This window comes from Siphateles boraxobius, unplaced genomic scaffold (genome assembly GCF_051911475.1).
Source record: "Siphateles boraxobius isolate OS27281-9 unplaced genomic scaffold, OSU_SipBor_1 27, whole genome shotgun sequence".
Classification (NCBI taxonomy): domain Eukaryota; kingdom Metazoa; phylum Chordata; class Actinopteri; order Cypriniformes; family Leuciscidae; genus Siphateles; species Siphateles boraxobius.
The window spans coordinates 115,738-133,671 of NW_027508887.1; the positions used below are offsets into that span (position 1 = coordinate 115,738).

The following is a 17,934-nucleotide window of genomic DNA, read 5'->3' on the forward strand; positions in this document are numbered from 1 at the left end:
TCTGGAGTGGACTGAATTTTGTAGTGTTTATTGTAAATGATTTATCGGTGCAAATTATTATTGTTTTAAAAATCTTGAATCAGAATAGCTTCCTCTTGCAGGATCTCTTTTCTCTGATGACGAGGTTAGGGTATAAACCTGAATTCTCAGGCTATGACCTGTCATTCACATGAGATCAGCCAATAGCAAACCACAACCATCCAATCAATTCCCCACAGACAAAATCAAGCCCCGCCCACATTTTTTTCTTGTTCCACAAGCGTTTCACTCCGATTCATCTGTCATGATGCAGAGAATCTTGCTGAGCGGGTTAATTAAAAGTTACTATCTGAATAAAAATGTCAGATGTTCTGAAGAAACTTGTATAGTCTGTTCACACAGGACGTGTTTCTGAGATCAAAATCTAGATGATTTGTGGTCTATAGACATGAAATAGAATGAATTCGACATTTATAAACACGTCTTGAAAAGATGATTTTGAAACTGTGAGACATCATGATGTCTTTACGAAAATTAACCATGGTTTTATTGGTCGTAAATATAGTTAAATCATGGTAACCACAATTTAACCATGGTTTTGCAACACTAAACATAATTTAATGATAATTTACAAATGATAATCAATCCAGCAAAAAAACAAAACAAACATGGTTACTACACATTTACTATAGTAAAACCAGCTTTAACTCTGCTGCGTAAAGAAGCCTATAGAGGGGGTTTCAGTTTTTCAGCTGGTCAGGATCGGAAACCAGCTTTTCAAACTTAAAAAACATTGAACCCCAGCAAACCAGTTGTTCTGGGTGCGGCAACATCAGTGTGATTCACACGCATGCCGAGGATCATTCCTCCACCCCAACTGCAGGAGAGGAGATGAGGGGTGTGGCGTCTCTGACGGGACGCGAGTCTCTTCACTCTCACACAGAGACGCTTCACACCTGGATCACGAGAGAGAGAGACTCTGACCTCCCTGACACACACAATCACATGGATTTCTCTAATCAGGGTAAGATTAAATTCACATTCATACTCGTGTTCATGTTCTCCCACAGTACAGTGAGCGGTTTAAAATGACTTGTTTCATTAAATGAGTAATTTCATTAAATGTAATTGAAATATTTCATGATAGTGAAGAGAAACAAATAGATTAAATAATTTAACTAATCTAGTGTAAGTTATAACTTCTATTACTAATGCGTGTTTGTGTGTGTTCTGCTGAATGCTGTGTAACTGGACTGACAGGTGTCTCATATGTTGTAATGTGTGAGGACAGAGATTAAACCCAAGATATGAATCACATAAACCTAAAAATAGAGTCTGAAACTCTGTAAATGAAATGTATTTCTTTTTGAGGTGAGGTTCTGAGGGTCACTCCCTCTGGAAGTGGTGAAAGTGGACGAGCTCGAAGCGTTTTAGACCCCGTTTACAGCTGTATTTAGTGTCGTTCACTTGTGATCCGATCAACCAAAACGCTTCCTAACACCAGGTGTAAACAGGGCCTTTAAACACTGTGTTCTTGTGATGTCATCAGCCAACCAGTGTTGCCTTGATGTCATTTTCCTGCATCGATTAGTTAATAGTAGGGGTGGGCGATACTGCAAAATTCGGTATCGATCCGATACCAAGAAAATACAAGGCCTGTATCGCCAATATCGATACCGATACCAATACTTTTTAATTTCAAAAGTATGCACTTGAACTTACATGCACTTTCCTGTGCTAGAGCAGTGTGTCATGATTCATGAGGTGAATGCATAATCAATATGCTAAATCTGAATACGTTTTCATGACCACTAAATAGTTTGTGATTTGTGCTCTCAACTTGCCTGTAATTAATCAGTGACTTTTACCAAACTACCCTAATTATAGTAAATGCACTATTGTACACTAGCCTACTGTTCAAAAGTTTGGGGTCTGTAAGATTTTTAATTCTCTTCTGCCTTTATTTGATCAAAAATACAGTAAAAACTGTAACATTATTACAATTTAACATAGGCTATTCTGTAATTTATTCCTGTGATCAAAGCTGAATTTTCAGCATTGTTACTCCAGTCTTCATGATCCTTCATGATGAGAATTCATGTTAATATGCTGATTTGCTGCTCAAGAAACATTTCTTATTATTATCAATGTTGAAAACAGTTTCATGTTTTTGTGGAAACCATGATACATTTTATGCAAAATTATTTGATGAACAAAGTTGAAAGAACAGCATTTATATGAAATGCATTTTTTTTAACTAGTGTAAAACCCTTGAGTGTCACTTTCGATCAATTTAATGCATCGATCCTTGTTGAATAAAAATATTAATTTCATTTAACAAATCTTTATCCAGATGACTAGGAGAAATAGTTCTATCAGAGCCCGTCTCCGTCTACCCTTATTAGACATTCTCTGGTTCTACCCTACACAATTATTCGCCAACATTCGCGTATTTTTCAACTTTTTTTTTACACACTGAATTGCGTTCTAAATTAATAAAAATTACTGGTTAAAAACACACACACACATTTGGATCGATATTTTTTTGTGAGGATCGATCCACGTCAGTATCGAAAGTATCGATAAAACAGATAAAACTTTATCAAAAGGATTCCAGTTCGCATGGATTCACGTAAACAACAAAAATCTGTCCAGACAAGTAATTTGGCAATGTCAATTTGTAAAGGTGCCTGCGCACATTCATATTGAAACCTGCAAATCAGAGCTGCCAACTCTCACGCATTGACCGTGAGACTCACGCAATTGACCCTTTTAACACGCTCTCACGCCACACATCCATTTTCTCACGCAGAGAAAAATCGCGGACAAAGAGGACACTGACACCGACAGACAAGACAGAGAAGTTTACTTCTGATATGGAACAACGTCTCAGCTGTCAGATTCTGTCAATATTTTTACGAGATTCACACAATAAATAACGTTTTGGCGCTTTTAAATGTGACAGATCGCTGTAGCGCGTGCGTTCAAACGGCACGTGATACAGTAGCCTACAACTCAGTTTTTTTTTTTAGTTTTCACCTGAACCTCGGAACCTGTTTCAAAGTTTGCGTTCTCAAGCTCCAAACACTGGTGTCGTGCAAATTAACGGCCAGAACACATTAAAAGTTTTCTGTTTTCAATTAAAACAGTGTTTAGTAAGCGGCCCCTAAGGTAATAACTAATGATCTTTGCAACGGAAGTGAATCAATAAAAACTAACTTTAGCTGGACAATAACTTTATTCTAAAGCCAAAACAATCTCTGTTACTTTAATTCCCTATTATCACTGTAAAGCTGCTTTAAAACAATCTATATTGTTAAAAGCGCTATATAAATAAACGTGACTTGACTTAATTGACATGAGAAATACGGACATATGATATGCACATGCTGGGATGAATGAGAATGAAAGCAGGTGAGCTGTAGATGTCTCAAGCGTTCGATTAAAGGCTGTTCGAACGCATTCGATCACATGAACGTTTACACTACGAAAGCTATTCGGTCAAATGCATTTTCAAAGCCCTCTGGAAGGGCTGAAAGTGTCAATATCAATGTCACCTTTATTTATATAGCACTATTAAAACAACACAAGTTGCGCAATGTGCTTTACATCATCACCGAAAAGTAGAAAAAAATATTACAATAGTAATAGAATAAAACAAAATAAAATAATTAAAAAAATTCCATCAAAAGGACGAATAGGCCATGGCAAACAAATATGTCTTAAGAGAACGCAAACTTTAAAACAGTTTCCGAGGTGCATTTTCAATTTTTTGAAAACGTTATCATCTCCGTGTTAACTTCAGAAACGTGGATCTGTGAAAATGCTGACGGCGTGCACATGCATATTACGTGTTTAGTCTATAGATTTGTACGTTTCAATATGTATGTGCGCAGGCACGTATTCTTTCTTTACAAATTGACATTGCCAAATTACTTGTCTGGCCTGCATAATACAGATTTTTTTGTTTTTGTTTCCGTGAATCCATGCGAACTGGAATCCTTTAGATAACGTTTTATCTGTACAGAGGGTGCTATACACATTAATTTGAGCCAATCACCTGAGCTATAGAAGAATCAATCCTATATTGTACAGAGAGCCAATGTAGAGAGATCAAAGATGGAGTGATGTGTTCACATTTTTTAATATTGAATAATAATCTCGCTGCGGTGTTTTGAACCTTTTGCAGCCGTAGTGGACAAGCTCGAAGCGTTTTAGACCCCGTTTACAGCTGTATTTAGTGTCGTTAGCTTGTGATCCGATCAACCAAAACGCTTCCTAACACCAGGTGTAAACATGGCCTTTGACACTGTGTTCTTGTGATGTCATCACCCAACCATTGTTGCCTTGATGTCATTTTCCTGCTTCCATTAGTTAATAGTCCCATGACATTAATTTGAGCCAATCACCTGAGTTGTAGATGTGTATAGCAGCATGAACTCAACCAATCAGCATGTTCAGCGCCCAATCCCACCCCTGAAAGTTCCTGAGCTTTGAAAAAGTACTACCTCGCAAACAGGGACTTTCGGAAGGGGAAATATTTACCCGGAACTCCATTTAGACCCTGGTTACCAGTACCAGCCCAAAGTCCCTAGTTCCTGGTCTGATTTCTGTTCTGTCTGTGTTCCAGGTATCGGTCCTAGTGGCTCCCTCTCTGAGCTGTGTTTGGTGTTGGTCGGCAGCATCGGCTGTGGAAAGACCCTGACGGCGGACACACTCCTGCGTCAGACTTCGAATCTGGCATCTCCGGCCTCTCCCCGTGTGAGCCAGATCCGGCGAGGGCTTTCGGAGGGCCGGCGGCTGTGTGTTGTGGAAACCCCTCGCTGGTACTGGCGGGGCAAGGAGCTGGAGGCCGACATTCAGGAGGAGACCCGGCGTTCCCTCAGCTTGAGTGGCTCCGGGCACTTCATCTTCCTCTTCCTCATTCCCATCGGGGAGTTTACGGAGATGGAGCAGTGCATCCCGGATCAGCTGGAGCACATGTTTGGGCAGGCGGTGCTGGGTCACACGCTGGTGCTGCTCACCTGTGGAGAATACCTGATGGACCGCAGTCTGGATGAGTACCTGAGGAAGGAGGCGGGGCTTCAGGAGGTGTTGAGGAGGTGCCGAGGACACTGTCATGTGATCAGAAACCGCAGATCTGACGACAGACAGCAAGTCATCTCTCTACTGGAGAAGGTGAGGCTACAGGTGTCCGACTGAAAGCTGATTGGCATCTTCCTACATATATGGCTACTGATAACCAATTAAACCTTAACAAGGTACATCAGAGAATGTTTGTTCTGAGGAAATTGAAGCTGGGGGCTGGGCTACAGGTGTCTGACTGAAAGCTGATTGAGATCATCCTACATACAGTCAAACCAAAAATTATTAAGACACCAGATATCATTTTAGATTTTCTAGTGGGTGCAGAACATTTATATAAGTGAGGATAGCAAAATAAAGTAAACTGTGACATATACAAACACGCATACCTATAGACCAAAATTAAGCCTTGCTTGGTAATTTGTTGAGTTAAATTGGTATTATCTAATTCTGTACCAACATTCAACATAATTAATTTGTGAGAGTCTAACAGAAGTATGAACAAAACCAGTGAAATATCAACTGATCTGATAGCTCTGAGTTCTTGTCCTATTTTATTACCATTTTCTAAACTATAGCGAATAAACTGTGATAATGTGAGAAATGTTGAAGGTGTCTGAATAAATTTTGGTTTGACTATATATGGCTGCTGATTACTAATTAAACCTGAAGCAGCAAATCAAGTCCTCCAGGATCACGGTTTACAGGCAGGTGTGTTGGTGCTCGAGGAGCAGGATTGGAAACTTCCCAAAAGTATTGTAAGCCTATGTCAGGGTTCCTCAAATCCTGCCCTGCAGAGTTTAGCTTCAACCCCAATCAAAGACATCTGACCAAGCTAATCAGGATCTTCACTTACTAGAGTTATTATAAAATGTGAGTTTGATCAGAGTTAAAGCTAAACCTTGCAGAGCACTGGCCCTCCAGGACTGGATTTGAGGAACTGTGACCTATGTAGATAGTAGAAACCATTGGCACCAACATTTTTGGAAAATATGGGAGCAGACAGAACAGACGTTTTTCATGGCAGTGTCACAGTTGAGACCAGCTAATTCAAGTCGGAGTCCCGGCCAAGATCCGAGTAGGTTGAGTTTTAGGCCCCATCCACACTACTACGTTTTAGTTAAGAAACGGAGACCTTTTGCTACATTTGCACCTCCCGTCCAGACTAAAACGGCAAAAACGAAGACCTAAAACGGAGAAGTTTAGAAACGCTGCCGACCCCATTTTGCGTTTTGAATCTCCGGAGGGCGTTTTAGTGAAGACGGGTCAAAACGGAGGACTTTAGAAACGATGACGCAGAGACTCACGCTCTACTCTGATTGGGTGTCATACAACGGAAGAAAACATACAACAACAGCCTGGACTACCAGTTACGTTAGTGCAAGTAAATTATGCATTTTACAATGCTATAACTGTACATGCGCCGGAGGCAAGCTATTATTCCAGCGATCTGTGACAATTCCCGTGTGCAGCGGCGGTATCGACCATACATGGAGCGTCGGTTTTTGGCTAAGCCGGGAAGAACCAGCGCATGGTGGGATAATTTTATCAATGAAGTTGTGGTTTCTGAGGAATGGTGCGAAAACTTTTGAATGTCCAGATCGGCACTTATCAACCTCAGCGAAATCTGAGGAATAGTCGATCTGTTTCCCGTTTACACCGGCACGCGCACGCCTAGTGTAGTTGAATGGTCACGTGATCCACGTTTTCAGTCGTTTTAAAGTGGACGGAGATCAATTCTAATACGCAGCTAAAACGCTGGTGTGGACGGAGATGGTATTCATTTTAATTCTCAGTTTCTAAACTAAAACGCAGACAAAGACCAAAAGGGGGTCAGAATGATTAAGACAGTATAAAATGGTGTTCTTTTGGGACAGAGATGTCCAATCCTGCTCCTGGAGGGCTAACATCTTCTATCCAGCTCAGACTCGCTTCCCTTAAAGAGTCTGAAGTCTGATTAGCAAGTTCAGGGACCTGTTCCATAAAGTGCTAAGAAAATTGGGGATTACAGTCCATACCTGACTTGAATTAACCTAACAAATCAGTCTTACGTAAGTTTACGTAATCCCACTAATTTGACCCAGGTTCAATGAGTCAAGATCATTTAATGTGCACACTATTCGAAAGCAGCCCTAAAGGACAATCATGGATCAAATCAATCCACCATGGGCAAACAGCATGTATATTCTGTGCTGTTTAATGCGTTTGAGATGTGTTTTTCACAGTGGATAACTAAGGTATATTCTCCATCTGTAAATGTTAGAATGTCATGCAAATATTTCATTTTGCTTTCACGAGTGGATGAGGCTCATGCAAGCGAGTCTCTGCTAAACTTCACATTGAACGAGCGCCGCTGCGCGAATGCGTGCCAAACGGAGCACAATAGAATAGAATAGAATTATGCTAAAATATTTGTTGTTGGACATTCAATGTGCCTTATGTTGAATTTTAAATGCACAAGTCGACACAGACCACAAAACATATAACTGCACTGTTTTAGTATTTGAAACCAGACACCCCATTGATCAGTTTCAAGTCAAGACGAGTCCAAATGCGCCAGTCAATGACAAGACCCTGAAAATATGGTCTCGGACTCGACAGAGACTTGTAGTTTGGACTGCATCATGCTGTGCATCATTAGATGACCTGAGTAATGATGATCGCAGGACTGTACTTAACACATTTATATCTAGATAGTAACATGCATTTGATGCTGAAATAAAAAAAGGACATATTTTAGATGATCCTAAGGGTCACACTGTAATGGATAGGATGATGTATTATGACAAAGTACAGATTGTATGATTTTGAGACATGTTTACCTACTTTCTCGTGTCTCAGGTGGAGCAGATGGTACAGCGGAACGGAGGATTTCACCTGCCCAGGGAAGAGGAGAAACATGGGAAAGACGTCAGAGAGGAGAAAGAGGAGGAGAAAACAGAGATGAAGCTCAGTGCAGCAAGAGACACAATGTGGAACGGAGGCAACAGAGGAAAACTAACACAAATCAACACATTTGACAAACAAACAGAGGAAACCGTAAGTGATGGAGTGATTGAGAGAACCCTGATCAACGAACTTCAGTCACAGAAGCGGGAATACGAGGAAACACACAACTATCATGCACTTCTGGAGAGAGGCCCGAGCTTCAAACTCACCAAAGGTGCTGAAATTAACCAGAACAAATGCAGGGAACTAATCCATAAGTTTCCTATCCTGCTCCTGAAGGTCCTCCATCCGAGTTTAACTCCAGTCCCAGTCAACAGCGCTTTTAACAATATGGACTGTTTCAAAGCAGCTTTACAGTGTTAATAGGAAATTAAAGTATCAGAGATTGTTTTGGCTTTACAGCAGCTCTAGAATAAAGTTATTGTCCAGCTAAATTTAGTTTTAATTGATTCACTTCCGTCGCAACGATCATTTGTTATTAACTTAGGGGCCGCTAACACGACACAGTTCTAACAGAAAACCCTTAATGTGCTCCGCCTCATTTACACAACAACAGTGTTTGGGGCTCGAGAACACAAACCTTGAAACTGATTCCAAGGTACAAGCCTTGAAAAATGTACAATACAGAATTTTTTATCACTTCCGCGTATCCACTTGAACCAGAATTATCCCGTTATCCCGATGCGTTGTCGTCGTGTCCAGGCGCAGGTCCTTCATCAGATCTGGATACGGCCTGGATGCGGCAGACTGCAGTGTACCTCGGGATAAACAGAGAGACTAATATTAGCGTAGACGCCATCCTTCTTATGATGTAACGAGTACATCAGGATTTATGGGAAGTGTTCCCGGTTCCGGCTGATCTAAACTATGCAGCCTAACATTGAATTATAGAAGTCTATAATGTGTTATGTGTATGCCAGGTCAAAGACATGTGTTTTTAGTCTAGATTTGAACTTGACAGAGTGTGTCTGCTTCCTGGACAATGTTAGGAAGATTATTCCAGAGTTTTGGTGCTAAATAGGAAAAGGATCTACCGCTAGCAGTCAGCTTAGATATTCTAGGTATTACAAACTGCACAGAATTTTGAGATCGCAATAGACGTCGAAGGACTATAATGGGTTAAGAGCTCGCTCAAGTACTGGGGAGCTAAACCATTTAGTGCTTTGTAAGTAATCAGCAATATTTTAAAATGTATACGATGTTTAATAAGGAGCCAATGCAGTGTTGACAGAACCGGGCTAATATGGTCATACTTCCTGGTTCTGGTAAGAACTCTAGCAGCTGGGTTTAAACACACTTAAACCAGCTAATCAATCTGGGGTGTTTCCCAAAGCATCCTTAGCCAACTATGGTTGCAACTTGCATGACATTTGGACACAATAAATCCTGATCTTGAGCAAAATAAGCAAGCTGACATTCAGTACAATCTGTATCTTTTATTTATAATATATACAAATGTTATTTACGTCTTTTAGTTTGTCAAGAGATTTAAAGCATCGTTTTTGAAGATAGCAAACGTGCTCTTGTAGGCCCTACGTAAGAATGAGTCTACGATTGAATCTGAAAATAGAGCAAAATAACTGAGAAAAATGAGAAATAGTCCTCAGATGTCATGTCCGTAATTTATAGCATAACATAAAACATTAATTCGATCTCAAACAGATTCATTAAAAGTATTATTACTCCAACACCTGCGTGACATCATTAACCAACGTGGTTGAACGACAAATATGCGACGGGAAACAGTCGTGACTAGCAAGTTGATTTCTTCAACAATGCATCGTACTATGGTTATAGTTATAGTTATAGTTAAGTAGCAAGTTACAGCATGAAACACACCACTGTTCGGGATCACAGGAAATTTCATGGAAACTCTGCAGGAAAGTGGCCCTCGAGGAGCAGGATCGGACACCTGAACTAATCAAACTAGTCACACAAAAAGTAAATGCTAACTGGATGAAGAGAAAAGTTAGTTTGAAATGCTGCTGATAAATGAGATGTTGATGTGTAACTCTAGAGGGAGCTATTCTCAGTCAGATGATGGACGAGCCGGAGCTTCAGCACAGCCAGAGCTTCATCAACACTAGTAGGTTCATTACATTCACTCATAACTAGATTGTTTTTTTCATTCACACATTTTAATGCATGTCTTTATGCATACTACACACATACATAAAACAAGTTAATTGATCATTCTCTTGATACAAAGACTCATAATGAGTTTGTTCTGAGTGTTTGAATGGGCATCTCTGGGATTTTTTCGCATCTGTTTTATGGTCCAATAGATATAAATGCTTCACTTAGTCACTTAATAAAGTAGCGCTCTCCTCAACAACTCACGGTTTGAGGAATCATGCATGTCTTTTGCATTTTTTAAATAGTTATTATTTTAATATCGTTTTCAAATTTGCTCTAAATTTCAGATTCGTTTTAGTTAGTTTCATTAATGATTTTGTTAGTTTTCGTCTAGTTTTTATATTTTGTGAACACATTTCTATTTAGTTTTTATATAGTTTAGCAGAGCTTACAGAACACTTCCAGTGTAGACGATTTATATCAGCAAAGTTTAATGTTTGCACAGATTACAGTTAACTCTTTTGCAGACATCTTAATAATAAAAATAAAATAATGGTTTGGGATTGAACAAAGAACCAAATAAATGCAACTTAAAAGTAAAAATTATGAAATATTCAGTGGTTAATCGCCTCAGATAACTCGAGCATGAAGCTCCATATACAGGCATTTTCCTACCGCCACAGGTCAGATTTTCAAGATTAATAAGAAGAGTTTATTAATTACGAAACTGATTATTTATTTTTGCTAATTATTATTTTATTTCAGTTAGTTTTTCAGTAACTGTTGTTAGTTTTGTTTAGTTTTTCATTTATTATGAATTTTGGTAACATTTTATTTTACAGTGCCTTGTTACATATGTTACATGTACTTACCATAGAAATAACAGTAAATTATGCATAATTACATGCAACTAACCCTCAACCAAACCCTAATCCTACCCTAACCCTATAGTAAGTACATGTAGTTAATTATTATTATTACTCAGTACTTAAATATATAATTACACTGTAACAATGACACCTTAAAATAAAGTGTAACCTGATTTTTTTTTTTTTTCAGTTCATGAAAATGTTTTTTGACCAATAGTTTTAGTCTTAGTTTCGTTTACAAAAGTAACCTTGATCCTAATACTGATACATTTGCTTGTGTTCCTCATTATAGTTCATCACAGTTTTCAGAAGGTTTCGGATGACCTGGGGACTCTCTCTCCTGAATCCTCCTCATGTCCCTCTGATCTTCTGGAGGATTCTTCTCTGCCCGAGCTGAGAGTAGTTCTGCTGGGTCGTCGTGGTTCTGGGAAGAGTGCGGCCGGGAACATGATTCTGGGTCGAGAGGAGTTTGATCTGCATGGAGAGGATCATGTCAGAGCGGATCAGGAGTGTGTGAAGGCCAGAGCGCTCGTGGACGACACGCGGGTCAGTGTCACAGTTTTGCTCGTGTCATGTAAACATCTTACTGAGTTAACATCTAATTAAGTCCTTACTTTGATTATTGCAGTGCTTCTACAGGAACTTCTATGGCCCTGTTTACACCTGGTGTTAGGAAGCGTTTTGGTTGATCGGATCACAAGGAGACGACATTAATCGGGGTCTGAAACGCTTCGAGTTTGTACACTTTCACCACTTCCAGAGGGAGTTGAAAACGCATTAGACCGGATTGATTGCGTAGTGTAAATGATCATGTGATCGAATGTGTTTGAACAGCCAGTAAAGACCGTCTGCTCTCCGACTACTGATCTAATGCGTGAACATTATGGGAAGAGCTCTAACCAGACGGGATTTAAACTGTCGGATGAAGACACCAAGTTTGGTTTAAAGATGAAAAACATACCAAGCACAATGTTCTCTGATCATTCCTGATTTCTAACACACACTCACAGCGTTCGGCGGGTCTTGCGTCTGTCAGAGCAGAAACTAAATCTGATTCTCTGTGTGTTTTTCCATCATCTCTGAGCGCGCTCATTTGTAAATTGCATGAGTTTATTCGTCCATTAGATCGAAAGATCTAAAAAAAACACACATTCACCCGCCCATAGACCCTTCCTTGAAGAAATCAGGACAGAAGTGGGTGAAAGTGGACAGGAGTGTTGTCACGGTACCAAAATTTCAGTATTCGGTACCAATACCAGTGAAAATCCACGGTTCTCGGTACCAAAGCTTAATTTAGATTAAAGGGACAATGTGTAGTTTTTTAGTTATTTTATTATCTAAAATCAATATTTTTATTCATTAATCTGTCCTAAATGGTGTAGAAATACCTCTAACAATTATCTGACTTATCCTGGTAAACGAAGAATTTATTATCTTTATATACATGTGACGGGTAGGTCCACGGAGGCTTCCATGTCGTTCCGCCATCTCGAAAAACTATAATAGCAGAGAGGGACAAAAAGTACTAGACCAAAATACATACTATCTGTTAACATTATTTAATGCACAATGAATGAAGTGAACAAACATGAACAAGCAAGTGTTTCTATTAAATAAAATTCACAAACATTAATTAATGTTGTAAAAATATGTTGTTCGCTCAATGTGTCGACAAAAGAGACGGATTAAAACACCAGGTGTAAACGGGAATGTGTTTCCCTCGTCTACTTGTGATCCGATCCACCATAACGCATCTTAATACCAGCTGTAAACAGAGCCGGAGTTTTAATCCCACTTTCCGGAACGCGATTGCAACCGAGGATTGACACTGGATTATTTGAAATGTAAACTTCACATTCTGAAGCTGAGGATTGATGCGAGTAAACCTCTTCTGTCTCCAGTGTTGTGCCTGAACACGTTCATTGAACGATAGTTCATGAACTCGTTTCATATTTTGGGCGAACGTGAACTGAACGTACTGTATTACTGCCTGATGAACGTTACTGTGAACTCGTTCATTCTGGTGTCTGTAAACGGCAGCTCTCTCAGTTTAACTTCATTCAATAGAGTGCCAGATTTCTGTAGAGCGAAAACCTGGCTAAAACACACCGTAAACAGGACTTAAAGGGTTAGTTCACCGAAAAATGTAAATTCTGTCAGTATTTACTCTCCCTCATGTTGTTCAACCCCGTAAGACCTTCGTACATCTTCAGAAACCCAAATTAAGATATTTTTGATGAAATCTGAGAGCTGGATCACTCCTCCATAGGCTTCTACGGGATTGAAACTTGTTCCCCGAAAAGTTATTAAAGACATCGTTAAAATTGTTTTTGCACACAAAAAGTATTTATCGCTTGATAAACTTAAGATTGAGCCACTGTAGTCACTTGGACTATTTTAACGATGTCTTTAATAACTTTTCGGGGAACAAGTTACAATCCCGTAGAAGCCTATGGAGGAGTGATCCAGCTCCCAGATTTAATCAAAAATATCTTAATTTGTGTTCTGAAGATGAACAAAGGTCTTACGGGGTTGAACAACATGAGGGAGAGAAAATACTGACAGAATTTACATTTTTGGATGAACTATCCCTTTAATATGTAGTGGAAAAACACGCACCGCCGCATGCGTCATCAAAACAAAAAGCAGCAAGGAGGAACTGAGTTTTATGACAAGGTCGGTGAGGATGGGAAAAATCGTACATTTCTGTGAAACTTTGCCCGCCGATAAAATAATTGCTGTCTGTGGTTCTATATGGGCTGTGGCAATAATTTTGCAAAATAATAGCTTGCAGCAACATATGGAAAAAAAGAACTATGAACTAGGTGAAAATTTTAAAGTATGAACTATGAACTGAACTAGTTCATTTTTAAATTTGTGAACTGAACTTTGAACTAGTTAATGTAGAAAGTGAACTTTCCCAACCCTGTCTGTCTCCTTCAGGTGTCTGTGATCGACACACCGGACTGGTTTCAGTCGGAGAGATCTCCAGAGGAGGTGAAAGCTCAGATCTCCTCATGTGTGGCCCTGTCGGCCCCGGGCCCTCACGTGTTCCTGCTCTGTGTCCCCGTGGACCGGCCCACTGGCTGCGAGCTCCCGGCGCTGAAGGCCCTCGAGGGAGCGTTCGGGCCCGAGACCGTACGCCGGCACACCATCGTCCTCTTCACGCGCTCCGACCTGCTTCCCGAGGGATCGCCCGGCGTGGAGGCGGTGGAGGATTACATCAGCTCCCGACGGCCCGAGATGCTGGAGCTGGTGCAGAGATGCGGAGACCGGTATCACATTCTCACACCCGGACAGAAAAACACGAATGATCTCCTGGAGAAGGTGAAGCAGACGGTGAAGGAGAGCGGAGGGAGTTTCTACAGCATCTCCCTTTTCCAGGAGAACCAGACGAAGAGCGTGAGGAGGGACAGACAGAACCAGTCGCCTCGTTCTCTGGACGCCGTGCGAGAGACTGAGGAAGAGGAGGAGCTGGTGGAGAACAGCATTCGTTTGGATTCGTCTGTTCCCGATCGCTCGCTGCTGCGCTCCGTGTGGGAGACGACGAGGTCGGGAGCGAGTCGTGTGCCGAAGACGCTGTTCGCTGGAGCGCTGGCCGGCGCGGCGCTAGGCCTGTTCCTCGCCGGCGCTGTAGGGGGCGCTATAGGAGCCGCGCTGGGCTCTGTGGCCACTGAGGTCGGGAGACGGAGATTCGTTAAGCAGAAAACACAGTGATTCAGGAAATAGACAGTTTGATCTGCTCTGTGAACTGTAAAATCATTCCACAAATTCGTGTTTTTTTGCATCAGTCAAATCTGTACAAACGCAATATTTTTTAGTTTTGAATTCCCTAGCATCCTGGAATACATCCTTCCCTCGCGGGTCAAAATGACCCGAAGCCCTACAATTATATTTACTTTTTTTTTGTTCAGAAATAATATTTTTTCAATTTTTTTATGCAATTTTTTTGGAGATTCTTTCAAAAAAATTCTTAACTTTTTTTATTTTTTATTTACCTTTAAATTACTAGATTTCATAAATAAATAATAATACATAGTAATGTAGTCTTTAAGACGGAGATTGGTTAAACAGGAAACAGAGTGATTCAGGAAATAGACAGTTTGATCTGCTCTGTGAACTGTAAAATCATTCCCACGTTTGCGGTTTCTTGCATCAGTCAAATCTGTATAAACGCAATATTACATGTGCTGCATATTCATCTTTTAGTTTTGAGTTAAAGGTGCATTGTGTAATATTTAGGAGGATCTGTTGACAGAAATGCAATATCATATACATAACTATGATTTCAGTGGTGTATAAAGACCTTACATAATGAAGCGTTATGTTTACTTACATTACATTACCTTAGAATGAGACATTTCTCTCTACACACACCGCGGGTCCCCTTACAGCGACGTGTTTCTACGGTGGCCCTGAACGGACAAGCTCGTTTCGTCACTATGTTGTTCTTCATGATAAGAAGCTGCTAAAGTCAGCGAATAAAACACTGACACAATGATGAACAAGTAACCTTAATACTCGTAACGAGTGGCGTAACGAGTATACAATAATACACAACAATAATACTCGTAACGAGCCCTTATGCAGTATTATCAAGGCGGACCCGGGATTCCCCAGTCCCAATTACAAAGAAATTACACCAAAATCCATCATTGTTCGTTTCACACAAGTATTCAATGATCAGATTCAAATAAATTCACGATAAAGTAAAATGCGATCAGACTAAAAGTAGTAAAATGCGATAGGGGGCGCCGGCTGTCAATCAATATCTTCCAGTCACGCGGGCCCCTGATTGGTCCGGGCCCGTCAGCAACATCGTACCCTGGTTACCGTAGTTACGCCTGTGATAATACTTGCAATAACATATCATTTTACTGAATAAATAAGTAAACATAATTTCTTAATTTATTTTTAAAGAAACCTCATTGTTTAACTGGCTACTCTCTGCTGTCTCAGATGATGACATCACTTCCTGTCGGCCACCGTAACTTCTTTTGGTTGCAATTCGCAACCTCACCACTAGATGTCGCTAAAAATCACACACTGCCCCTTTAAATGTTTCCACCCTACTCTAAATTCAGCTGATTCTTTACCAACAGTTTCATGAACACAAGAACAAATCAACATGTTCACTGCATTTTTTTTCAATTCTGTAACTATAAATGTATGTGCACCAAAAATAAATATCTGTTTCTTGAAAGGACACTTATTTATCACTAGATGTGTTCCAGCCTAACAAAGCAATATTTATATTGTCATAAAACTGTTAATGTGAACAAATTACGTTCACATGCACATGTATATCTTCACTTCTCCTAAACCAGCTGACCACATTTCATATATATTTATTTAAATATATATTGAACAGAAATATAAGCATATATTTAAGAAACATTTCTGTGTCCTGATAAAAGGAGGAGATTTATTTTAAAACGACAACATTCATATGCTTCTGGGTCTTGCAGTAATAATATTATTTATATAAAAAAAGATTCATTTTGGAAATTATGTAGTACCAAAAAATAAAATTATACATAAAACCTTAAATTTGAGTTCCTTCTGATGGATGGATGTTCTCTCAACTTTTCATTCCAATGATGTCGATGCTCAGCTGTTTCTGTTTTATAAAATTAACATTTTAGTTTTCTAATGCAACTCACATGCAAGCACAATTATTTGATTTGTCTCAAAAACTAATCCTCAGTATGATTTCAGTCAAAGGTTTTTATAATCGTGACAAATTCAGCCACCGATGTCCAAACACATATGACTGGTGTATTGTAACTGTGTTTACAGTTGCTTAGAAGCCTTGAAAACTGATTATGGTAAGGAGCGTTACATTTCCAACACACGCTTGAGGTGTTTGGCCAATCACAGCGCACCGGGTCAGCTGGCCAATCAGAGCACTCTGGGCTCTTCAGAAGGAGGGGCTTCGTAGGAATCAGTTTCAGACAGACTGGGAATAGAGAAGCTGCAATAATGTACAGTAGGCTGTGTAAAAAAAAAAGTAGTTTTTTGTCGTTACGTATTCTATTACACCCAATAAACAAAATAATTAACTTTTAAAGGTGACATATTAGTCTTATAAGACATATCTTGTCAAATGTACACCTTATTAGGTGTGAGCAAAAACGCGCTGTTGTTGTGTGTGTCCCTTTAAATGCAAATGAGCTGCAGCTCCGCCTCCGTTCAGAAGAGGGCGGAGTCTTTACATGAGCTTCAGAAACTCCGGCAATAACAGAACAGGCAAATCTCACTCACACCAGCCGACATTTGGTTTGCCAAATTTGGATGTGTAAACGTGCAGATTAAGGGTCGGTAATGTTATGATAAATTTCTCATACGTCAGAAGGAGAGCAAAATCTGATCGTCTTATTTTCTGACATGCTTGCAGAGAAAGGCTCACCAGAACAAAGTTACTGGGTTTCACGTTTTCAGGGTTGTTAAAAGCACAGCGGAGACGATTATAGCACTTACACACGGGAAAAGTCAGATTTTCATGATATTTCCCCTTTAAAATAGCATCATGTGACCTCTTTAAGAGTTTTATTCTTCAGCTTTACACAATGTCTGTCACAATCACCGGTTGGGTACAAATGTGTCAGTGTTCTGGGTGTGTGTGTGTGTGTGTTTGTGTGTGACCTTGGCCACAGGAAGTGCTCAGTGTCATCAGGGATGTCATAACCACTGCAAGCGTGATGAAACTGCAGGTGGCCAAGCGCAGTGCCAGCGAGAGGGTGTGGTACCCATAATGCCCTGCTCCAGGGGCATCAGGCGCTTTATCTCACTGTCTCACACACACACACACACACGCACACACACACACACACACACAGCAGTTCTCTGCCCCCCCCAGAGGCCTCGGTATCAGAGACGGGAAACACTCAAACCTCGTGTATCCCTGAACCGTCCCGTCATGTGACACACGCGGGCGTTTGTGGCGTGTCATTCAACCAAGCGTTACACAAGTCTG

At 40.2% G+C, this 17,934-nt stretch overlaps 1 protein-coding gene across 1 annotated transcript; it reads left to right on the top strand.

The window, feature by feature from the left end:
* The first annotated feature begins 808 nt into the window (after positions 1-808).
* LOC143752906 (GTPase IMAP family member 8) lies at positions 809-16,508 on the top strand. The gene is made up of 6 exons (XM_077245584.1): positions 809-1,003; positions 4,610-5,157; positions 7,906-8,227; positions 10,031-10,099; positions 11,251-11,504; positions 13,902-16,508. The coding sequence occupies exons 1-6, from the start codon at positions 871-873 to the stop codon at positions 14,673-14,675; spliced, it is 2,100 nt and encodes a 699-aa protein (XP_077101699.1). The 5' UTR covers positions 809-870; the 3' UTR covers positions 14,676-16,508.
* Positions 16,509-17,934: the final 1,426 nt, after the last annotated feature.

Excerpts from the sequence above, each read along its gene's own strand:
- LOC143752906 (XM_077245584.1), top strand. The coding sequence starts at position 871 with ATGAGGGGTGTGGCGTCTCTGACGGGACGCGAGTCTCTTCACTCTCAC. Across the intron at positions 8,228-10,030 it reads GAGCTTCAAACTCACCAAAG|AGGGAGCTATTCTCAGTCAG; the intron begins GTGCTGAAATTA and ends GTGTAACTCTAG. Across the intron at positions 10,100-11,250 it reads CCAGAGCTTCATCAACACTA|TTCATCACAGTTTTCAGAAG; the intron begins GTAGGTTCATTA and ends TCCTCATTATAG.